Genomic DNA, 25,235 nt, shown 5'->3' on the forward strand with positions numbered 1-25,235 from the left:
AGATCTAAAAGAAACCATTCATTTTTCTAGTTAAATTATTTTGTTTGCTAAAATTACTCCTTTTAATTAATTTAATACCTATTTTGAACCAGTGCCAGACAGGCAGCTATTAAACTACAAATCTATTGCAAACTCTGACTGTTGCCTCAGCTGGAAATTACGTACCAAATATATGAATGAGGCAGCAGTCATTTGGCCCAAGTCTGTTGTGTCATTCAATAAGATGACAGCTGATCCGATTGTGGTCTCATTTTCACTTTCCAATAACCTCTGACTCCCTTATTAGTCAAGAATCTGCCTGCCTCTGCCTTAAAAATATTCAAAGGCCCTGCCTCTACCATCCTCTGGGGAAGCGCTTTAAAGAATCACAACTCACAGAAAAATTAACTCATCTTAAATGGAAGACCCCTCATTTTTGGTTGGTATCCTCTACTACTACTTTCTACTGTAAAGGGAGAAGTTTTCACAGTATCCATTCTGTCAAGTCCCCTCAGGATTCAATGTCTCAATCCCTTATTCTTCTAAACACTAATGGATACATTAGTAGCCTTTTCAACTTTTCCTTAAAAGCTACCTGGGATAGGCATGAATTCGAGTAATGCCAACTTTTTCTGAACTGTTTCCAACACATTTGTATCCCTTCTTAAACAAGGAGGCCAAAACTGGACACATTATACCAGATATGGTCACACCAGCATTCTTGCAAAACTGTAGCAAACATCCCCAGTTTTATTTTCCATTCCCCTGGCAATGTTATATTTAATTCGCCTTTCTAAATTACATGCTGTACCTGCATAATAACTGTACTATTCAGGCAGCAGGACACTGAAACCCCTCTGTGCCCAAGTTTAGTGACCTCTCCCCATTTAAGTAAACTATTGCTTTTGTATTCTTCCTGCTAAGGTGGACTAGTCCACATTTCCTGCATTATACTCCATCTGCCCACTCACTTAACCTATATCCTTCTGTAGACTTGTGTCCTCTTCACAATTTACTAAGCTACCTGTCTTTGCCTTTACAGCGAAGTTAGCAAGCATACATGCAGTTCCTTCACATAATTGATTATGCAAGGCCTTTATTGAGGGAACACAGTTCTTACCGATCTCCACCAATAGCAACCCCTTCATAGACTCCATCAGTGGTTCTGGAAATGATATTGTTGAGCTCATTAGACATTCCACCAGAGCGAGACACATATGCTACACTGCCAGGACGGTACAGCTTGGAGGCCAGGATGTTATCCAGCATACCACCTGTGTTCCCTATTTTGTAGCAACCTGGTTTTATGCCACCCACCTGAAAAAAAAAAAGCACAATATGAACAATGAACCAACATTTTCTGAAGGGTCCTGATCTGAAACGTCAACTTTCCTGTTACTCTGACACCTGCTGGCCTGCTGTGTTCCTCTAGCTCCACTGGTCTGTGATAAAGAGCTGAACACATTACTTAAATGTAAATGATTTTGAAGGACTTTAAATTAGCATGGTCACATCATTCAGCTCAGAAGCAGTTTCCTGCAAAGGGATCATCAATGTCTATGAAAGTGGACGATAAAATCACGACTGGATTAGGGTCAGCGTCATAGAGCTCTACAGCATGGAAACAGAACCTTCAGTCCAATGCATCTATGCCGATCAGACATCCAAAATTAATCTAGTCCCATTTGCCAGCATTTGGCCCATATCCTTCTAAACCCTTCCTATTTATGAATGCATCCAGATACCTTTAAAATATTGTAATTGCATCCTCCACTACTATTGGAAGCTCATTCCATACATGTAGCACCCTCTGAGGTACAGTTGCCCCTTAGGCCCCTTTTAAATCTTTTCCCTCTCATCTTAAATCTACGATCTCTAGTTTTGGATTCTCCCACCCTGGGGAAAAGGCTTCAGCTATTCACCCTATCCATGCCACTCACAATTTTACAAACTTCTGTAAGGTCAAAACACAGCACCCAACACTCCAAGAGAAATAGGCCTTCTCTATTCAGCTTCTCCCAATAGCACAAACCCTCCAACCCTGGCAACATCTTTGTAACTTTTTCCTGAGCCCTTTCAAGTTTCACGACATCCTTCCTATACCAGAGACACCATAATTGAAGCAAATTCCAATAGTGGCCTAACCAATGTCCTATACAGCTGCAACATGACCCCAACTCCTATACTAAATGCACTGACTAATGAAGGCAAGCATACCAAACGCCTTCTTCACTATCCTGTCTACCTGTGACTCCACTTCCAAGGAACATGAACCTGCCCTCCAAGGTCTGTTTTCAACACTACCCAGGCCCTGCCCTGATTTGCCTTTCCTAAATGCAGCACCTTACATCAATTCCATCTGCCTTTCCTCAGCCCATTGGCCCACTGGAAGCTGAATTCAAAAGCCTAGATATGACTTCTTGGCATAGCCTGCCTAGTGACGCAGACACATTTTTTGCAGTTCCAGAAGAGTGGACACGATACAATAACTTTCCCTCTCTACAAACGCTTCCAAACTGGTCGAGTGTCTCCAGCATTCTGTTGGTTTCAAATTTCCAGCATTCGCACTATTGTGTTTTTATACTTTTTCATATGACATTTGACTAGTCTCCTCAGTTGTCCTAAGCATTCCCTTTACCTTGCAGATCACCCCTTATGACAGCAGCACGGTGGCTCAGTGGTCAGCACTGCTGCCACACAGCGCCAGAGACCCAGGTTCAATTGCACCCCTCAAGTGACAGTGTGGTACTTGCACATTCTCCCCGTGTCTGCGTGGGCTTCTGCCAGGTGCTCCAGTTTCCTCTCAGTCCAGAGATGTGCAGGCTAGGTGGACTGGCCATGCTAAGTTGCCCATAGTGTCTTGGGATGTGCAGTTTAGTGGACTGGCCTGGGGAAATACAGGGTTACAGGGACAGGGTAGGATGCTCTTTGGAGGGTCGGAGTGGACTCAGTGGGCCAAAGGCTTCCCTCCATACTGTTGAGATTCTATAATTGCACTACATTCCACCATTACTTTATTTTTTTCCTTTAGACCCCTTTCCCTTGCCCCTCCTGTATTTCCTTAAAAGTTTGTCACATTCCATTTGTCACATCGTAAATTTTGTGATGAAAGTCAATGATCTGAAATATTAGGATTCCACCCCCCCCCCCCCAACCACTGATATTGCTCAATCGTGAATATCTCCCACATTTTCTATTTACTTTTCAGATTTTCAGATTCCACAATGTTCCACTTTTCATTAATCTTTTCCTTAGTGTTTCAAGGAGCCTTGCAGCATTGATGGTCACTGTCTGGAGGGATAGTCTGTTGGTAATCTCCCAGCATTGTTGACTGATCAGTGAGTATCCACAAAACAATGGCAAGAGGTTGAACCAGAGATCAGAGAAGCCCTAAGTGCCATCTCCACCCATCACTGGGTCTTAGCCTCAGGTTCCCAATCTTGGAGAAAGTGGCTGGTTTTATCCATTCTACAGCTCATCCAGTAAAGATCTTACAGGCAGTAGGAAAATGACAGTCAGTTTCAAGTAGTTACTGCCGGATAATGCACTCAGAAACACTTTCCCACGAGAATCAAAGTCAATGTTACAAATGAACTGGACACAAGTGTCAATGAGGTGATTCTCATTCACCTGTGACAAACTGCTTCCATCACCTTTGGAGGCAGAAGAAAAATGTCATGAGGGGGCACAAATTTCACAATATGCTATGCGTGTCCTCTTCCAAATGCTGCCATTCCGCATGTCACCAGAACATTTATAATGAGTTTCTACCAGGCAGAACTAGGAGTCAATAGAAAAAACCCTCAAATGAAGGGGTTTACCTGTTCAATAAGATATATAGTTAAAATATGTTACACTTCCCTCTTGGAAGCAAAGTAATAAATCACTCATTCAGCAGGGACAGAAGACAAAACATGTATGACATGAACAAAGAGAACTAGGCATATTTAAAGGGAAATTATGTGCAGTTCGGTATCTCTGCTGAAGAGCTAGCATAATTACGACTCACTGAATGACTTCTTCCTTTGCTATTAGATTCTACAAAATATTATCACCATTCTAAACAAGGCAATACTCAATATCAGGAAACATTTTAAAAACAGCAGGAAAATGTACTTGCTTCAAGAAGCTCTAAGATCAATAATCTCTATACCCAGTTGCAAACAGATGTTCAGAGTAAATGATATTTTCTTACCGTAGCTGGCCCAATGATGGTGACACCTTTCTCATCTGCCATCTTGATTAATCTTCGGGTCAATGCTTCAGGGATTCCTTCAGCAATTATCGCTATTGTCCGGATCTAAGGCACAGAACAGCACAGGTAGACTGAAACACAGTTCACTGAGATTAATCTACCTTGGTGGCCAGTAGGAACATGGAGGAAAAAAAAAGGATTCACCAAGGTAATTAGCTTTCCAAGTTAATCAATGCCCTGGCATCACTCAATCACACAAACTGGAATTGTGTGTTTCAGTTCATGGTCTGCACTGGATTCTCTCAAATAAAGGTGCAATAGAGGCTTTACAAGAGAGAAAGAAAAAAAAAACAAACATTCTGCAGTCACTCTCCAATGAGCTTAATTTGCAATGTTTTTGAATACGCAGATGCTACTTGTTGCCTAGGCCCACAGCTGGACATGAAACCACAGCTACAGTCTGTGCTTCTGTGAGGGGAGGGAGAGGGGCGTGCTGAAGGGTCATTGAACTCGAAGTCTGCTCCACTATTTAAACAGCTTATGGTCAACATGACAAAAGAATCAACTAAAATAAAAGAATGAATCAAAACTGACTCTTTGCAAAGCTACAGCCTATTATCACTGGCTAGAATGTTCAGTGAATTAATAAAATTATCCTCAACACATCTATCAGATTGTGTCTCCTATAAAATACCTAATGGGCTGATTATAAATACGAAGCTATGATCCATAACAAAGAAAGCTTTTGTGAATGCACAGACGCAGCAAGTCACGGCAGCTGGCTGTGACATGACACCGTTGCAGGAAACATCTGTGCTGATGACACCACTGACGAGGGGCCTGGGAGACGAGGCAGAGGCTGGTGCCCTGACAGGAACAAGGACAAATGCCTGTGCTTGCAGTAGGGTAGGGTGAAGCTGGCGCCAAGAAAAGTGTCTTTCATCTTAGGGTGGCAGAAATGGTGGAGGAAAGACTGGGAAACTGTAAAGAAGAGAACTTCATAAAATAAACCTTTTGTCATTCAATGTTTCATTTTGCATTCTGTAGCCACCATCTTTAGACATGAAGATACATCTTGTCACTTAAGAATAAAGTCAACTTTCTTTCTACTCTCTGCACCACCTCAAGATGGTGGTCATAGGATACTGTGCCATATAAGCTAGCTCCTTCTACGATTCAGCACATGTATGGTGGGCAGTTTTAGCCAAGATTCTAAGAATATACCTTAAAGCTCATTTAAACCTCTATTAAAGGGCAGACAAATGGCAAATGCAGAACATTAAAACATCAAACCAATTTGCAAATGGTTGTGACATTTGAATGTAATTGAAACAGCAACAAACCTGAGAGAAGCTCATTGTTTCCACAGTGCTATCGTAGGCAGAACGTAGGGAGGCAAAGTTAATAAGCACATCCACCTCAGGGTGTTTCTTCAGGGCATCAGCCATGTTCTTGTAAACAGGAATGAGGATTTCCTTGTGACCCCAGTAGAACTTCTGCTTGTGATCACCACTATTTTTTTTTGGGGGGGGGGGAGAGAGAGGAGGATGGGGGAAGAGAGAGAGAATTGAAAACCAAATCAACTCAAAACTGCAAATGTAATTTGCTTTAACATGTTACGCAAGGTATTACAGTTCATGGAGAGATCCTTCTGTTCAAGTGGCTACAATGAACAACAAGTCCAGTCAGGCCCAGAAATATTTCCACATCCAGGCCAACAGATACCTGTACCTGGCAGAAATAGGCCAGAGGTCTGTTGACAGGGGAAAAGTCGTGGCAGTCAGCTAAATGGTGGGATGATTTGAATTTGGAGAACTAGCAAGGACACATGACTGCATTCAAAATGAGAACCAAGACATATGACCCTAAGTCATAAAGAGACTTACCCTCCTCATTGGACACAATTTGTCTCACTATCTCCGATTACAAAATATCTGGATTGCAGAATTTTTGGTACTTTAGAATAATGACGTTGTTGACTCACTCGCTAAGCTGACTTGTTTTTGCTCAGACATTTTGTCACCATGTTAGGTGACATCAGTGGAGCTTCCAGTGAAGTGATATTATTCTACTGTTTGGTATTTGTACTGTTCAAACTTATGGTGAGTACTATCATTTCTGGTTTTGATCTGTATAGATTTGTATATGGGGCTCAATTCTACAGGTTGGTCGTTTGAAGTATGGGTGGAGAACCATGCCTCTAGGAATTCTGTGCATGTCGATGTTTGGCTTGGGCTACTATGGTTACCTTGTCCCAGTTAAACTGATGGCCTTCATTGTCTGAATATACATATATTAAGGAGAGTTCATTGTGCTATTTTGCTGCTAGCTGATATTCGTTCTGCATTCTGATGGCTAGTTTCCTTCCTGTCTGTGGCAGTTGTTGCATGGTATTTTGTAAAACATGTTCGTTCTGCATGATGTGGGAAGGGGGTCTTTAATCCTTGTTGAGTGTTTGTCGTAGAGTGGCTATGGGCCACCATGGGTCCCAGTGGTCATAGGAGTCTTGTCAGTTATGTTGTAGGGCAGTGTGACCAGTGTTTTAGGGCATATTGTGCCCTCCTGTTGTCTGTTTTGTAGGCAACGGTGAATGAAGTTGCAGGGAATATCCATTTAAAGCAAGGTTCTTGTATAGGTGTTCTTCCACTTTCTTGCATAGTGCTAGAATGCTGCAGTTTCCTGGCCTGTTTAATTAGAGTCCAGTTACAGCTTTGTGGACGTTGGGGTGGTTGCTGTGGAAGTTGGTCCATATGGGTGCTTTTCTGTCTACTGAGGTTTGGAACTCCCTGTTTGACAATCGCCCTACTTTAATATATGGAAGTTGATTGTTGTTTTCTTCTTCCCTTGTGAATTTAAAAACAAGCCCACAGCCACTCTACAACAAACACTCATAAGGATTAAAGACCCCATTCCCACAACATGCAGAATAAACATGATTTACAAAATACCACGTAATAACTGCCACAAACATTACATTGCACAGACAGGAAGGAAACTAGCCATCAGAATGCACGATCAACTAGCAGCAAAACAGAACAAACTCTCCTTAGTATCGGTACATTCAAGCAACGAAGGCCATCAGTTTAACTGGCTCAAGGTAACTATAGTAGCCCAAGCCAAACAGACACACAAGAGAACTCCTAGAGGCATGGCTCTCTACCCATAGAATTAGACATCATATAAACTCACACAGATCAAAACCAGAAATGACGGTACTCACCATAATGAACCAGACAGTATAAATTCCAAGCAGAGTAAAATAACATCGCTTCACCTGAGGATCCATTAATGGCACTTAGCATGGTGATGAAACATCTGAATAAAAACAAGCCAGCTTGGCGAGCAAGTCAACCACCTCATCCACAACCCGAGCTACAAATCTTTGCCAAAAGTTTAACCCTCAGAATAATGTTAGAATGTTAACCCCTACCACCCAAAATACAGGAAACTGAAATTAGTTCAAGGAAATTGGAATATAGAACAGGGAAGTCTTACTGTAACTGTATAAAGTGCTGGTGAGACCACATCTGGAGTACTAAGGAAAAATATAATTCATTGAAGGCAGTTCAGAGGAGGTTCACTGCTTGAAGTTTAGAAAGATGAGCGATGACCTCATTGAAACATGTGAGTAAGGGGCTTGGCAGGACTTGAGATGCCAAGAGCATGTTTCCCCTCACAGGAGAGACTAGGACCACAGGGTCCCAAATTTAACGAGATCAGGAGGAATTTCTTCACTCAGATGGTTGAGTTTCTTTGGAGCTCCTTGCCACAAAGAGCTGTTCGTGCAGCACCTTGACATAAATTTAAGCCTGACGTAGATTCTTAATCAGAAAGGGAATCAATGGTTACAGGGAAAGAGCAAAACAAAAAAGTGGAGAGTGTAGAACATCAAATCAGCCACGATCCTATTGAATACTGGAGCAGACTCGAGGGTCTAAAAAGCCCACTCCTGCTCCCATTTCTTAAGGAAATCAAGAAGTTGGCTCATACTTTCGTCACCAATTCGAGTGGTTTCTCCAACCATTGAAGTCACTGTTCAACCAAAAACACCCACTGTCTGCTGCATTGCCTTCTTGTTCACACCCACACACAGGTAGACTTCTTCCAGCAAGGCCCACTCTCTTCCTTCACTTGTAATTACCCCAGCACCCTTCCCTCCACATTTGTCCTTTCAACTTCCTGCATGCATGCATTCTGGAAGTGTGCCAGCAATAAGGGGTCCAGCCTTGGAGGAAGGGAAGCCAGGGTGTGATAACAATGGGAGTGGTGATGGGCCATCATTAAACCACTTCAACTATTTTGTTTTCAATCATGTTCCCATTGCCAGTTCTTAAACAACATTAAGCTGGAACAGTGTCTGCATTGGAAAACTTTGTAAGATTAGTGCTAATGTAGGTGACTGCCCGGAATGCCACTGTCAGCGATGTCACAAGCTGACACAGCATCTTTGCATATGCAAGAAACACTCCTCCTACAGCTCTGTCACTAAGCGTGGCTTTAAAGTAATACCTGGAAAAACTCAAGATTTACCATCAGCCATTAGGGATAGACTGTTAACTCTGTTGTAGCACCAACACAAGCAGCAATCGCAAGTTGCAGGAGCATTCAAAATATTGCAGGTAACTTGTTTTCTTTGAAATTTCAGAGTTCTGGATTTGAAAGATTACAATATACTTACAATACCACATCACAATTCAACAGAGCTCACCAAACCAAGAACAAAAGAGGGGGAAGTAGAATAGTACACTCACGTGAATGGGTAGACCATGGCTGCAACAGATGGCTCATCCCGTGAACAGACGTAGTCAAAGTCCAGCATTCCTTGGACAGCTCGTGTCTGCATGCCCCAAATAATGGACTTGGTGTGGCGGCTAAAGAGGGTGGTGGCTTTACCTGAAAGCCAACAGTACAATTTCAGTGACATATACTATCTTGAATGAGGTTTTCAACAAGGACACTGCAAACAAAGATCCACAACAGGCAAAGCAGAAGGACTGAAAAACAGGGGAGGGGACTGGAGAAGGGGTACCAAAATTCTACCTTAACAGGAAAGCTGATGAGCTATGCATAAACTCTAAAGATAGCTTCTTGGCCTGAAAATGTTCCATCGCATTTATCAACTTATCGAATATCTCACCTCCCCTCAAAGCATATTCCATCATCGTTGCTTAGCTTAATAAAACAGAAATTTTACTAACAATTTTGTCATATACTTGGTGTAATCTCATTACCACCTTGGACAAAGGCAACAGATAAGCAGGAGCATCTGCAAGTTCCCCACCCTACCAGCATGGGTTTTGCCTACACCAGATTACAGTAGCTCATTGCATTACAGGTGGTGGCAATTAGGGTGGACAATAAAGCTGGGCCAGCCAGTAATGCCCAGATTCTAGCGTGAATAGGAGAAAAGATTGAGACATGAGCCACATTCTTTGATAATGCAGCATGTAACAATGTCATTCCCAATTTTAATTTAGGAATATGGATGCTTACATCCATCACAGCTCTACTGGAACATACAATCAAACAGGAAGAGCTGCAAGGTATCACAGGCATTACGAATGGTTAGCTTCTGATAGGTTTGTTTTATAATATCTTATCAAAGCTGCTTCAGATTAGATAGAGTTTACGGTTGATTTGGATCAAGAATCAGAGGATGTGGGAGTGAAGGAAATAGATAAGGGATTAACGTTTTTCAAGGTACCACCTGGCATCCTAACATCAATAGACTGGGCTGTCCAAGCTTTTTACCTTTGTGGGTCATTTTGGTTTGTAACATGAAACCTCAGGATTCCCTCTATTTTTAAATCCATGTTCGGTTAATTTATTCAAGAGGATGCAGATAGCATAGCCAATGACATCATTTATTGTCTGTCCCTAAACAATCATTATGTTCTGATTTAGGATTCAAAGAGGCAACAATGCGATCAACAGCTTGTTTTTCAAATCAGCAGTTCCAGGAAATTCAAAACAAGACAAACCAGCAAGTAGTAAAAACAAATGCAAAATGCTGCTATGATGCCACTGGTGCTGGCTTGCTGTGCTTCACAAGCTGTGACGGACCTACAGGTTGCAGTTTGGACACACTTGCAGGATAGACATTCTTATGAAGTACATACAGGCTATCCCGTTCTTCAATTCACATCAACATGCTACAGCCAAGTGAGTACACTTACACCAATATAATAAAGATAATTTACCCTTTCTGTTGTCGTTAGCAGCATATGTAACCTTGGTTCAACTGTGTTTTCTGCTATTTTAGAATTGCCAAATGGAGGACAGGGTGCAGATACACAGGTTTACAGCAAAAGTGTATTTTAAGTGCCTGCATAGCCATGGCACCTGTTCTTTATTCAAATGAATAAAGAACAAGTGTTTTAGTTTTACATCATTGGTCTGAAGACAGATTTGGCAACATGGTGCCATCCTCACTCATTTGCAAAGATTTAACTGGGCACAGGCAAACCCTGAGCTAGTTGTAAGCTCCAAAGAACATGCATCTGCACTGAGGGACAGATCACATTTATCAAAAGAAACACTGATCGGCAGCTAATTCTTAAAATAAACATCCTTAGATTAAAAGCTTAGAACACTTGGGCAAGAGGACAGCAGAAATGAATCAACATTCGCTTTGAAATACCCAATCATTAACTAAGTTTAAACTATTAAATTTAAATGTAATATCCCAGTGTGAAATAAGCAAAGGGATACATTTCCCAAAGTGCAGTGCTATCCAGAAATAGCAAATCTCCAGTACAAACCTAAATAAGATATCAGCAATTTACCTGGCTGATAGCGAAGGCTAATTCAGAGCAAATTGGATATGCGCAAGATAACAACATCCGCCTAATTATCCAGAAGTTTGAACTGCCACTTTGCGCACCATTGTATCCAAATCACGATGCCCAGAATTAAGCTTCAAGTTATGGGTCTCTGCCAGTCTGTTTATAGAATCCCTACAGCACAGAAGCAGGCTATTCAGCCCATCAAGACCACATTGATCCTCTGAACAACATCCCACCCAGACCCACCCCCCAATACCTGCATTTCCCACCTGAGACGCTATGGGGCAAGTTAGCATGGTCAATTAACCTAACCTACACATCTTTGGACTGTGGAAGGAAACGAGAGCACCTGGAAGAAATCTACACAGACACGGGAAGAAAGTGCAAACTCTGCACTGTCGCCCAAGGGTGGAATCGAACCCAGGTCACTGGCGCTGTGAGGCAGCAGTTCTAACCACTGACCCACCAGGCCGCCCTGTGTTTACACCAACCCGTGACCTTGGATTTATTAAAAATGCACTGGCACAGCAATGCAATGGACTCAGCCATTGCTGCATTGCATCAGGTGCCTGGAAATAAGAAATGTTACTAACAGAAGTATGAAATGCAAACAGAAGAAACATCAAGGAAGTATATACATAATCAAAACAGAATTAAGTTTTCTGAACTTCAAAGTGCGTAGTTTAAACACTCATTATCAAGAAAGGCTGAAAAGGAAAAGAAATGGGAAAGTGTGTATTGTGAAACAGCGAGAGTAAAGTATGCCAAGTCCTGTCACAGGAAGGCAGTTAGTACAGACAACAGACACCTTAGAAAAACCAGGAAGAGAGGAAAGCTGGGAAACAGTACACAGACTGTGCTAGTCCCCCACTATCTCCATTTAACAGGGCCGAGCATCCTTGACTCTGCTACTGCCTCATTGCTTTGTTCAGCCTTACAGTTCATGCCCAACCCCTAGCTTTTGAAGTCCAGGTAACAGTCCTGTACTATTTGTACATCTCAGTTGCTGCTAGTCCTGTTTATATTTCACCAGGCTGGGGAATTTGAAAAGAGCTGCTCTTGGTTAGATAGAAAGTTAACTAAATAAGCTATGTGCCATATCCCTCCAAGATAGAAGTGTCTTAAGTGGAAGCTAGAAAGGAGGCAAAAGAACTTTGTCTTACCTTGGACCTCAGTTATTCTCCAGGCTGATTAATGTTTTGGAAGTAAGGCCGCTAAATTGTTCTCTTTTGGCCTTCTGAATTTTGGATTTTATGTCTGAAGGGTTTTAATGATTTATTTGCAAGTATTTCTGTAGTAATGGGGGATTTACATTAGGAGCATTTAAGTGCGAACAAAGTAAATGAGTAGTACCTTAGGTTTTCAGATAGATGATTCTGGACTTGTTGCACTTAGAAGAACCCACAAGTTGGAAAAAGCAGATTTTTAGTTTGTTTTGAGCTATTACAGAAGTCTTATCTGAAGTTAGATATATGTAAAACTGTTGCTCCTGAGCAAGGAAGTTAATTATGGACTGTTAGAAAGAAGCTACCTTAATACAAGAATCTATGACCTTTTAAAATCCTAAGTGTTTAGCTCAAATCTGAGTCATTTGAAGCTAGAAAGAAGTCTAAGCACAGTTGTATGAAGGTTCCAAGAGGCTATCATGTTCTCAGATGGGGAAATTGAAGCCACAGTGAAATTAAGTCTTATAGTTGTAAAAGTGAAGGAAATTCTCTCTGGTATGAATACTATAAAAGGGTGCTGTTGGGATCAGGGTTGTACTTCTTTCTTTACTATTTAAATCTTTGTTATACACAAATATCTAAAAGCTTGGTTTATTCTTTGTCTATTACGCAAATGAAATGAAGGCAAAGATGCAATGCTGCAGAATCAGGTTTAAAGTAAAACAGAAGTCTATTATGCAAATGAAATGAAAACTTTTGTTTTACTCTTAAGCCTGATTCTGCAGCATTGTATTTTTGTGCTTGTTTGTTAAAACAACAAAATGAAATATGATCCATCAAGCTAGACCTGAGCCTTGGATCTGACTTATCCAATAATGGAACTGTAACCCTTTATAGACTCCAATAGACCAATGTTTTATTTTCAGATTTCCAGCTTCTTAAATCTATTTCTCAACTGCCATTCACCAATTTTCCTGCAAAGGGAGGATGAAGGAGCCCAAGGGAATAAGAAAGTGTAGAGGAATCGGCATTGTAGGATAGTGCTGCCAGTGTCAGCAGTGATGCAGAGTTGATGGTTCAACCTAGACAACAGGAGGAGAAGGAGGAGGAGGAGGAGGAGGAGGAGGAGGAGGAGGAGGAGGAGGAGGACTTTTTAAAAATCTGGAATTTCATCATAGAAACACTTGACAATAAGGATTCCATCCTGGTCATAGTTCTCCTGTCTCATAAAGGGTTGAGGGGAAACAAAGATTATCAAATTATATTAAGTCTTGTGTTATGAAGACAACTTTTAATTTTAAACAGAACAAAACCAGCTGCAGTTCATTGGCATCAGTAAGCAGGTGATATACCATACAGGCTGGGTTAACAGTGTACACATGGTGTCAACAAAACTCTTCAAAATTGATTTGAGAAAACTAGGCCTTCTAGAAAGGCTTGCTGCGTGACAAGTTCACAAGATTCTTAGACTATGGAAGCAGAGGTGGTTGTGGACATGTAGCTGTAAAAGGCAGTCAAGAATTAGTCAGCTATTGCTGCAGGAAGGCTAAGCTCACATAAAAGCTATTTTGACTACTCTGGATCCCAGCTGTGCCCCACCAAATGGGCAGAGCTTAGAGCCAAAATATTGAATCATACCGGAGTTATCTTGCTATACGTGGCTCCAGTGGTAATACTCTACAAACAGCAAGCTGCAAGGAGTTAATGCTTCATTATGTTATAAATTCAGAAAGAAAAAGGTACACTCCATACAAAATGTTTGGGAGAAATGTGTCCAGAAGGTTTGATCCATTTGATTCTCAGTTCCCCTCCAGTAAATAAACACTGAGATTTTTCCCCACAAGTTAATTTTATATCTGCAAACAAATGAAGCAAAAACATGACAGTTATCTGCTAAAAAGCAGCATAATAAATAGCAACTATACACCTTCCATGAGCATACATTTGTCTGTTTCCCTCCTACCTCTTTTCTTTTCTTGCCTTGCCTTTCCTTCTGTCAAAGAGAGATTACCACAAAAGAAATGCATCACTTATAATAGGATTTGTTAAAAGACATCACTATCTGATACACCCTTCCCAACAGCACACCATCTCCCTTTTGACCAGGAACACACCATAATGATACCCATTATTAAGCCCTAATGAAATGAAAGCCATTACACTACAGCAGTCTAAGTTAAACTCAGCTCCTTTCGCTCAGCTTCCAACGCAACTGGAACTAAACCAAACAACTTTGAAGTAGTGTACTTCAGATACAAGACTGATGGAGCGCTGGGCATGCTGTAAAAGGAAGGAATCTCAGAATATTAAACTGAACAACACAGACTATTCTGTCCTTTGTGCCAGTGAAGCACTTTAGTAGTAGTTGTCTGATTACCTGATATAATAAAAAAAAATTGCTTTAAGGGATCCACATCAAATTAAATGGAGCATTGTCCACGTTGCACAAATGATGTTACACCTTAGGTTGAAATTAAACATCTCCGAAATTTACCGTGAATAACACATGGAGGGAGTATAGCCATAAAATTAGAGCCAGGCTGCTCAAGAGTAATGGCAGGAAGTACTTCTTCACTGGCAATAATGGAAATCTGCAATTCTTTTTCCCCCCCAAAAAATGTTGAAACTGGGGCTTAGTTAAAATTTTAACAGATTTGTTACGCATGGATAGTAATGATTACAGAAACAAGTTAAATAAAGAATCAGTTCAGCTAAATGCAAGGCAGAAAGGGCTCAATGAGTATATCACCTCCTCTCATCTCAAATTAAAAAAAAATCAAAGTGGTACCAGATCATGCAGTAATCACAACCAAAGTGTCAAAATTTACTCAGGATTACATATGGTCAGGCTTTTAAGAGAAATGTCAAACCATGCCATTCACATTGCATTTTTATATGCAAGAAACCAACTCTCCTTTTTTCAAAGCAAATGTTAACTGAAATTTTTTTTTTTAAGATGCTGCCAGACCTGCCGAGTTTCTCCAGCAACTTTTGTTTTTGTTCCTGATTTACAGCATTTGCAGTTCTCATTTTTTTTCTCTTTTCCAAGTTGGCTTTTTTAGTCAAGAAGTAACCAGATGTGTAGCAGAAACTATTTGAAATGTGAAACATATATAATAAGTGAAATAAGTTGTTGATAAGACACTTTTGCAAGCTCCTAGGCCTCAAAATTTCAACAGAAGTACCAGGAGTCGCTGAGCCAACTCAATGTACGTACATGCCCAGTGACAGACGGTGAAATGTGTGTCACACGAGCTGAAGTCTGCCACCTACAGCTGCACCCAGGTGAGCAAGGTTGATATCGGCTGCAGGCTTTTGAGAGTCTGGTCTCAGGAATAGACTGAAACAACAGGACCTCTAGTTTACGCAAACTCAAGTGATGCAGACTGCAGTAAGTGTGTGAAGCGAACCTCATCAACTGCTTTAAATTAGTTCCCTTCAAATTTTGCTCCTTCCCAAGAGGGATAGAACAATTCAGATCACGTGTTTTATTTGCATTGAACCTGAAGCAAAAGCCAGATAAGTAGTTTTCATCTTCATTTTAACATGCTAATTCATAGCAATGCCATTTAGGTTACGCACAAAACAGAATTTAAAGGAAATTAAAACTAAAACTATCAAAATAGTTGTTTTAATTGTTTAAATTTGTGTCATTATGGAATGATGCTAGTTCACTCTGCCTTTTTAAAAAAGCACCAGGCTCCAAACTACTTCTGTTTAACATTGATGCTTTTTTCATATTTATGTCAAATTTTCAAGTATAACAAATTTGAAATCTCATGTATAAACCAAGGGAACGATGTTGGATTATATATACTTGCTCTGCATGATTTTGCTTTGAAAGCGACAAATTACCAGGTAGTTATGAGCTGTATACATCAGTAAAACACTGGCAAATGAAAAGTTGAAATTGTTGGAAAAAATCAGAACGTAGATAATAAAATGAATATACGTGGAGATACAATATTTTGGGATGTGAAGTTATTAGTTAAAACTGCAAGATACTACCAAGGAACAGCATTGGAAGAAAATGGAAAGTAAAAACAGAGGAAAATAAATTCAATTCAATCTGTGAAGTTTCAAAAGGGAAAATAAGTGACAGTTAAACTTTAGAAGTGATCAGCCTAAGATACAATCAACAACATTGGATAACAGAGACAGGAGACATACATTACATGCAAATAGCTCTGGGGAGTGGGAAACGAAGATATAGAATGAGAAACAAAAGTCAAAGCGGAACTGAATATGGAGGAGTTTGGTAAAAAGGTAAAGTGAATGCCGAGAGTACCAAACACTTTGGCATTTAAACGGAGGGGTTTCACCAGACATCAACACATTCCTTCCCTTCAAGGCCATTGGAAATGTTTGCAACCCCAGGCAGAGAAAACATAAATGAAGCTTGAGCAGCCACGTCAATGATAAAGCCAAAGAATCTTGCAGAGGGTACAATGCTGTTCCCTGATGTGATGATTGGGTCCAATGAACTTGCATACAGCTGAAATGAAATCAAATGCTGCCTTCAGCTAATTAATAGCAATTTAAATAAAAGAAAATTGTGCAAGCTTTGGAGCAATGCAGGTGTTAAGTTTGGAGTCTGGCATTTCACCTTTAGCAGAAGCTTGAATCCTATATAGAAATACACACAGACAAGGTTAGGCTATGGTTACAGCCTGGCACTTATTAGTACATTTATTGAATTACCGTGTGGGATGTTCTGCTTCAGACTTATTGATGTTCTGTTGGTATCATCAGGTTTTGAATCAGAGAAAGAAGCAGTTCTGCTGGGGGCTGGAGTCTGGAAGGAAACAAGAAGTAGTTTATATATTCTATTAAGAGATACAACAATTGCCAGCCAATCTGTTCATCAACAACTGTAATTTAAACATTCTGAAGAAGTCAGGCTAGACACTAATAGTTTCTCTTGCTCCAGATGCTGCGAGAACCGAGTTTCCAGCATTGTGTGTTTCAGATTTCCAGCATCCTCTCTATTCTGCTTTTATACATATTCTGTCAAAGAATTCTAAAGTTTGTCAGGCATAATTTCTCCTTCATGAAACTATACTAACTGCTTAAGCGCATATACTTCTAAACACTATTACATCTTGCATTATAAACTCAAACATTTTCCCCAATATGTTGAGGTAACTGGCTTATAGTTGCTGGTATCATCTTATTCCCTCCGAGTTCAAGTGTTACATCAGCATTCCAACACTTCTCCAAAATCTAACAATTCTTGGAGGATTACTACAAATGCAACAATCTTTATAGCTAGTCCTTTCAATATTCTAGGATGCATCTCATCCAATCTGGGGTCTTTAACCTCTAATTTCTCTAGTACTTTTACTCTAGCGATAATTATTGTATTTGTCTCCCCTTTCTGCTCTTGATTATTTAGTATTTTTCATATGCTTTTGAAAAGATGATTCTAAAGTGGGGATAAGCCAACCATGGTTAACCAAAACGTAGATAAGGACGCCATCAAATTGAAAGTAAAAACATATGTAGCAAAGATTAATGGTTAAGGCAGAGGGCTAAGAACATTTAAAAGCCAATAAAAATGACCAAAAGAATGAAAGAGAAGGGTAAACATAAACTTGCAAGTAATAACAACATGGAGAGAAGTACCTTTAAATGCAAGAAAAGGGAGAGACTGAAATGAGCACGGGTTCTTCGAGAATAACACTGGGGAAAAGGGGAGCTAGAAAATGTAAGACTAGTTGAATAAATACTTTGTACCAGTCTTTGTGGTAGAAGGCATTAATAGCATAAGGTAGTCAAGTGTGCCCTGTCACCTGTTGTGAGGGCAGAATAGTGGAATTTAAACTGAAGATTTCCCTTCCCAGAATCTTGCTTTCTCACTGAGATATATATCTTTGCTGTGAGCCATCAGCTCTTTTCAGCCTCTGATCCTCAATCATCTTTCCTGCTGAACTCCTTTCCCAGTCCACTCCACTGAGGCCTGTTCTCATTCCTTTATAAAATTACACTTATTGAAGTGGAATACAGTTGTTTCCCCTCAAACCAAATGCTAAATTCTACCAGCAATGGTCCCTCAGGGATCTGATATTCCAAGATCATTTATTTATCCTACCTAATTATGCATTACTGGATGCAAGATAACCCGCTTCCTGTTTGCATCCACGTTTTTGTGAAATTCACTCGCTGGACATGGATACTACTGGCTTGATAGCATTTATTGCCCATCCCTGGCTGCACTTGAACTGAGTGGCTTGCTAGGCCATTTCAGACAGCAGTTGAGAGTCAACCACATTGCTGTGGCTCTGCAGTTATATGTCGGCCAGACCGGATACGGACTGCAGAATTCCTTTCCTAAGGACATTAATGAGACAAATGGGTGGTTCCAACAGTCAATGATTTTATGGTTATTAGTTTTTTCATTTGAAATCAAATGCCAACATCTGACATGGCAGGATGCAAACCTGAGGTCTCTAAAAAATTAGCTGAGTTTTTGGATTAGTAGTCTAGTGATAATACCACTATGCCATTGCCTCCCCCAAAATTTAGTTATATTATTCTCGGAAACTGCCTCAAAAATATACAGTGAACTCTTCCTCAGGGCTACTTTTGCTAATCTATCAATCCACATCGATTAAAATCAGGCTAGATTAATGTGCAGTCTTTCCAACATTCTCTCATTATTTCCTGATTTATTCTATATTACAGAACAACTAATGTTAGGGGGTCTACTGATTATGCCTACCAATGTTGTCCACCCCTTATATCATTTACCTCCACCATAACTGATTCTATAGACCAATCCAAGATTATTTCTCGCTGTCGCACTTTTCCATGCTGTACGAACAAAGCTACGTCATCACACTTTCCTTTCAGAAGTCTCATACCCATGATTATTTAATTCCCAGCTTAGATCTCCTTTTAATTCCATGAAGATAAGACCCATTGACCTCTATTTACAGCATAAATTTTCTTCCCAAAAATGTTACATGTATTCAAATAGAGGTCTTAATTTTTGCCTTTTTACTAATTTTCTCCAATAACACTCTTTATTGCTGTTTATATACACTGTCCCTTTGTCTTATTCTAGATTTGTTATTCATATAGCTGTCTTGTAAACCCCTTTTTCTTTGTAAACCTATAGTCCCTCTCTGCTTAATCCTTCCCCCGCAACCGCTAATTAGTTTAATACTCACTTTACAGACAGATATTCAGTTCGCCAGGCCGCTTTTCAGATTTGCATATGTTCCAGATTTCAGATCTCCTAAAAACAGTACGACCTAGTACTTTCCCAATTCAGAATGTTCACACCTGTTTCTCTTAGGACCCCAATAAATTAATCTTAAATCCTCTGCGCTTGAGAATACAAGCCTCGTCCAAAGCCTCTTACAGTACAGTGATAAAGTCCCTACCTCTGAACCAGGAGATCCAGGTTCAACTTACTACTGGTGCGTCATAAAATCTCTCAATAGGTTGAATATAAATTATATACAAGACTTGTCTATGACAACCTCATGCTCCCTCCCTTATTCATTGCTCCAATAACAAATAACAAATGAGCAGTCAGACTCGATTACAGCACTTTCAACAGTTTTAAATCATTTCAAAATCTAAACAAGCTAGCAGATAACAAGAAACACCAATTCTTCAAAACATCTCTCGCCTATTTTAGGGCTCCTACACTTACTGATGGACTGCCACTGGCATTTAGAAGGAAGTTGGCAGTGTGGGCGGCCATGGGTGGCTGGTCAGGAATGGTTCGGTGACCAAGTGCCATTCCCACAATTGCAGTCATGTGCGTTTCTGTTCCAAAAACATAGATAGGGATTCCAGTTGTCTTCCCTGTGAAGAGATTAATTGATTAGGAGTAGAACGATTACAACTGGGTAACTTCATGTCATGGCATGTGAATAAACTACTTCATTATTCTAGGCTGGAAAGCAGGTGAGGGTTTAAAGTTCAGAGTTAATAGGAAAACATTCCTTTTTTGAAGTCAAAGCAGCTTGGAGGAGAAAGCCAATATGCCCTCATTATTCTTCCAAACTACGCTGAACAATGAAACTGAGCCAATGTGGGCGGAATGTATCTTTTACATCTCTATGTGCCGATTCAGTGATATCTGTGTGTTATGGTTGAGGAAAACAGGCTATTATTGTAGCTTCTATTTTACCTCCTCCCTCTCACCACATTGGATTTACCAGCCTCAGAGTGGACAGGGACCTATCTGCATCCCTTCTGGATCCTTTGCAAAAGTGCCTCAAGTGAAGCTTCACTCAGATTTGTATGAAGATGTGCTAAAGGAATCATATCTATAGACCATCAAGCTGCAACTTTAATATCAGACTCATACATGGCAGAAGAGGTTCTTCAGCCCATTAAAGTCTGCGCCAAAGCTACACTAAACCTACATTGATTGATTTTTGTCACTTGTACTAATGCACACTGAAAAGTTGTGTTTACAAGCAATACAGGCAGATCATAGTAAGCAAGGATGTACAGATCTAAAAGACTGGAGGCATACAGGTTTAACAGCACGGGACATGTGCTAAGCAAGATCAGCATTATTTGAAGCTAGATAGTCCATTCAGCAGGCTAATAGTCAAGAAGCTGTTACTGACCATGCTGCTGCATGTTCAGGTTTCTGCATCTTCTGCATGACAGAAGAGGTTGTAGGACATCATTACCAGGTATGATGGGTCTTTGATGATGCTGGCTGCCTTTCCCCAGCTGCAGGCCAGGTAAGTAGAGTCCATGGATGGAAGGGTGACTTCCGTAATGGTCTGGGCTGTGCACACCACCTTCTGTATCTTTTATGGTCCTGGGCACAGCAGTTGCCATATCAGGCCATTATGCACCTGGGCAGTTACGCTTTTAATGGCGCATTTGTAGATGTTGGCGATGGTCTTTATGGACATGCCAAATTTCCTGAGCCTCCTGAGGAAGAGGCGTCGTTGTGCCTCCTTGACTGTCGCATCAACGTGGATAGTCCAGGACACGTCCGTTATCACCACTCTAAGGAACTTTATGCTCTCCACGCTCCGTTCCATTCACGCAGATGGGGCCGTGTTCTCCTTTCTTTCTGAAGCCAATGATCAGTTCTTTAGTTTTGCTGACATTGGGACAGAGCTTGTTCTCATTGCACCATATCTCCAAGCCCTCTGTCTCCCTTCTGTATTTGACAGATCACTATTAGATATCTGTCCCACTATGGTGGCGTTGTCAACAAACATTTGGATGGCATGTGTTTGAAATTTAGCAACACAGTTGCGGGCATACAGGGAGTACAGTAAGGGGCTGAGGATGCATCCATTTTTTTGGGGGGGGGGCACACTCCAGTGTTGAGTTGAGTATTATAGGGAGGTGCGGTTACCTATCCCCTCTGATTGCGGCCTATGGGTCAGAAAGCTGAGCATCTGGCTGCAGAGGGAGGAGCCGAGACCAAATTTTAAGATCAGCATGGAGGAGATAATGGTGCTGAAGGTGGAGCTGTAGTCAATGTGCAGGAGTCTGACATAGGTGTCCTTGTCATCCAGATGTTCCAGGGATGGGCGCACAGTTAGAGATATAGCATCCTCTGTGGATCTGTTACCTCAGTAGACAAACTGTAGGGGATCGAGTCAGGCTGGGAGACTGGAGCTGATGCAGGCCATGACCAGCCTCTGGAAGCCATTCATGATTACTGAGGTTAGAGCAATTGGGCGGTAGTCATCAAGGCACGTTGCATGTGTTTTCTTGGGTACAGGAATGACGGTGGCCCTCTCAAAGCAGTTGGGGACTTTGGCTTGTAGGAGGGAGAGCTTGAAGATTCCTCCGCCAGCTGGATCGTACAGGATGTGATTGCTCGGCTGGGGACGCTGTCTGAGCTTGCTGCTTTCCCCGAGTTGACTCCCTGGAAGACCGCTGCAGACATTAGATCGGTGACTGAAGGAACAGGTGCATCCGAGGCTGTCAGGCCACTTCTACTACTTGGCCCATATCCTTGAATGTCAAAATTTCAAGTGCTCATACAAGTAGTTTTTAAAATGGAGATTACCTGCCTTTACTACCCTCCCAGGCAGTACATTCCAGAGTCCCACACCTTCTGGGTTGAAAATATAGTTTCCTCTAAACCTATTGACTTTCACCTTAAATGGGTGTTCCCTTGTTATTGACCCCTCAATTATGGAGGACGATGTTTTCTATCCACCTTGCACACGCTCCTCAATCTTATACTCTATCAGGTCCCCTCTCAACTTTCTCTGCTCTAAAGAAAACAATGTGAGCTTATCCAGGATAACAAAGTGTGGAGCTGGATGAACACAGCAGGCCAAGCAGCATCTCAGGAGAACAAAAGCTGACATTTCGGGCCTAGACCCATCAAACTCTCTTCACAGTGAGAAAAACTGTTCCATCCCAGTCAACATCCTGATGAATCTCCTCTGCTCTGAAGGGGTGCAATCACATCCTGCACTCTTGTCAGTGATCCAGAGCTAGAGACAATAATTCAGCCAGGGCCTAACCAAAAGGTCTGTCCAGTTCCATCATAACCCCTTATTCTTATCACCCATGCCTCGACTAATAAAAGGCAAGTGTCAACTATTTAGCACCATTTTGATTTATAGCTAATAGTTTGTCAGTTCTACATTTTATATTCGATATACTGATTGCAGTAATTAACTACTTCATAGGTTGGACTCTTGGGACAACTTCTTTTAAGAAGTTGTCAAGCCTCACCAACTTCACCCATGACACGTAGACCCTCTTGGTAATTAGGTCCACCTCTCCTGACAAAAATGGAGACGTTATGATTCTGCAATGGAGTCTGGTAGTCCTTGATTGCACGTACAATGCCCTAGGATTGAAAATAAAAAGATTAACAGACAGACATCAAGAAGTTTCATCTTTAACACTAAATCAGTTCAAACAACAACATTTTCCCAGAAAAGATGAGTTTGGCTACTGGGTCCCTCAATTCCTCCAATGCAAGAATATTTAGCTGTTTTCCTGCCATATTAAATTTTTATTCGTGAGTCCAGGCCTTTCGGTGATTTGTGCTGAAATGCTGGGATCAGTTTTTTTTTTAAATTTATTCATGGGATGTGGGAGTCATTGGCTCAGTCAACATTTACTGCCCATCTCTAAATACTAAGTGGTTAGTTAGGAGCCAACCACATTGCTGTGGTTCTGGAGTCACATGCAGGCCAGGTAAGAACAGATTTCTTTCCCAAGAGAATATTTATGAACCAGGTTAGGCTAGCTTGCTTTTTAATTCCAGATTTTTTACCGAATTAGAATTTTGCCATCTGCCAGGTCGTTAGTCTGGGGCAACAAAACAGAAGTTGCTGGCAGCTTCTGTGAAGGGAAATCAGACAAAAAGTCAAAAATCAGACACTAAGTTATAGTCCAACAGGTTTATTTGAAATCACAAGCTTTCAGGAGCACAGTCCCTTCGTCAAGTGGGGACTTAGATGATCAATCCGGGCTACCCTGCCTCCCCTGCAGCTGGCCATTTTAAAAGCAGAATGGACATTGATCTTTATTCATGGGGATATTGACCTATCAGACATGGATTATTTGGGGAGGTCAGCAGACCACCCTCCTATCACTGAGCCACTCTGCTGATTCACCAAGGAAGATTTCAGATCTACTTAAAGTGGCATAACAGAGAAAGCAATCCTTAATAAGGTTTCAGATGTGTCCTTCACAATGAAAGGGCATTTTTCTTTCCTCAAAGTCATATAAATCCATTAGTTTAATTACTGCCTTTGGAACTGATTTATTCTGGCTGTTTGAAATCATTTTAAGAGCGTTGTTAGTTAGGAAAAAACAGACAGAATGCCAACAGCCAAAACAGCGTCAACCCGTTAATTAATAGCTGCACCAAGAGCTGAATGAATAAGTAGCTGTGGAAGCTGTGTCAAGGCAATTAGACTCGATATTTTATGAAGAAATAAAATGAATTTTGTTCTATTGGCTTTTGTGTGAAGCACGAAGGGATAGTGTGGAATAGTTACAAGTAACCTGGGATTATCTGAAACAGTTTGAAGATACGATAATGGAGCAAAGATATTTCATCTAAAAGAAGAGAGTTGTGTCAGATAGCCTGACACGTAGTTATCATGTGAATTAATGATCAACCAGACCACTGGACAGAATTACTTTGCACCAAATATCACCAGTTAGCAGAAAAGTGATAAACATTTGCAGTCCAATTAAGTAACTCAAACAATTTCATCACTTCCATACCTACCCATATCAACCCCATTCACCTCTTCCTCAACCATCAGTAAAATTAAACATACTTAACCAATTCAATGTCTCATCCACTCTCCACACCATTCCTACTCTTCCAAGCCTTCCCCAACCTTCTATTTTTGAAGCCAACATCATCATGTGCCACAGCCGCCATCCTTTCCCCCAAATACCCAACTCCCACCATATTTCTATATGGACATGGATTTGCCAACCCTGTCTCCTGAAAGGAAAAGCTCCTTGGCAGACACACTGAAACTTACTTAATCAAGATCCAATCAAATCTGTTATAGCTGAAGTAACCTCCAGGGCAGGCTCAGTTGAACTGGATCTCCACTTCCTTCCATAACGTGAGGAAAAGATGTGTACCTCTTAATCCCGCAACAATTTCACTCGCCAATGTCACATCTGTTACTTTTTTGCCACTCCTTCAATCATTCTATCCCAGCCATCCCCTCCCCATTCCTTTGCTCCTTCCCCCCATCCTCTGCAACGCCATTGCCATTTCATTCAGTCCTTAGCATCCAAATCCAATGCTATTCTCTCTCTTATCATAGGTCCCCTCAAATTCTCCAAGTTTCCTGGTCACCCACGCCAAGCATACATGCTTCATGTACTCTTGTCCTCCACTTGTACCAGGCTCCACTCACCAAATCAATTCACTGGCCAAACTGAAAAGGGCATATAGAGGAAAAATACAGTTTAATATAGATTCAAATATTCAGACGTTACCTTAAATGTTGCTGCTACGTTTGTGAAGTTAGCAATGCTACCTCCAATAATGAGGATTTTTCCTGAATAGAACAGAACAAGTTTACTCAGGCAAGTTAAAGAGTCAGCAAAAAACTAATTAGCCTCCTACAGTATCTTATATTGCTTTTTGTGTAAAAATATTTGAGTACT

At 40.9% G+C, this 25,235-nt stretch overlaps 1 protein-coding gene across 3 annotated transcripts in view; it reads right to left on the reverse strand.

Moving 5' to 3' along the window:
* Window positions 1-25,235, reverse strand: part of LOC125466212 (ATP-citrate synthase) — a 74,766-nt gene that overhangs the window by 18,147 nt on the left and 31,384 nt on the right. For 2 of the 3 annotated variants that reach the window (XM_048560436.1, XM_048560437.2), the window contains exons 10-18: window positions 25,065-25,126; window positions 22,815-22,932; window positions 19,789-19,943; window positions 16,827-16,920; window positions 14,089-14,118; window positions 8,926-9,067; window positions 5,518-5,686; window positions 4,175-4,279; window positions 1,100-1,296 (exon numbers count right to left, since the gene is read on the reverse strand). In XM_048560436.1, coding sequence (XP_048416393.1) covers window positions 1,100-1,296; window positions 4,175-4,279; window positions 5,518-5,686; window positions 8,926-9,067; window positions 14,089-14,118; window positions 16,827-16,920; window positions 19,789-19,943; window positions 22,815-22,932; window positions 25,065-25,126 — 1,072 coding nt within the window. The remainder of the gene's footprint in view (window positions 1-1,099; window positions 1,297-4,174; window positions 4,280-5,517; window positions 5,687-8,925; window positions 9,068-14,088; window positions 14,119-16,826; window positions 16,921-19,788; window positions 19,944-22,814; window positions 22,933-25,064; window positions 25,127-25,235) is intronic. The other variant, XM_059638899.1, reaches the window with a different exon arrangement.

Source organism: Stegostoma tigrinum, chromosome 31 (genome assembly GCF_030684315.1).
Source record: "Stegostoma tigrinum isolate sSteTig4 chromosome 31, sSteTig4.hap1, whole genome shotgun sequence".
Classification (NCBI taxonomy): Eukaryota; Metazoa; Chordata; class Chondrichthyes; order Orectolobiformes; family Stegostomatidae; genus Stegostoma; species Stegostoma tigrinum.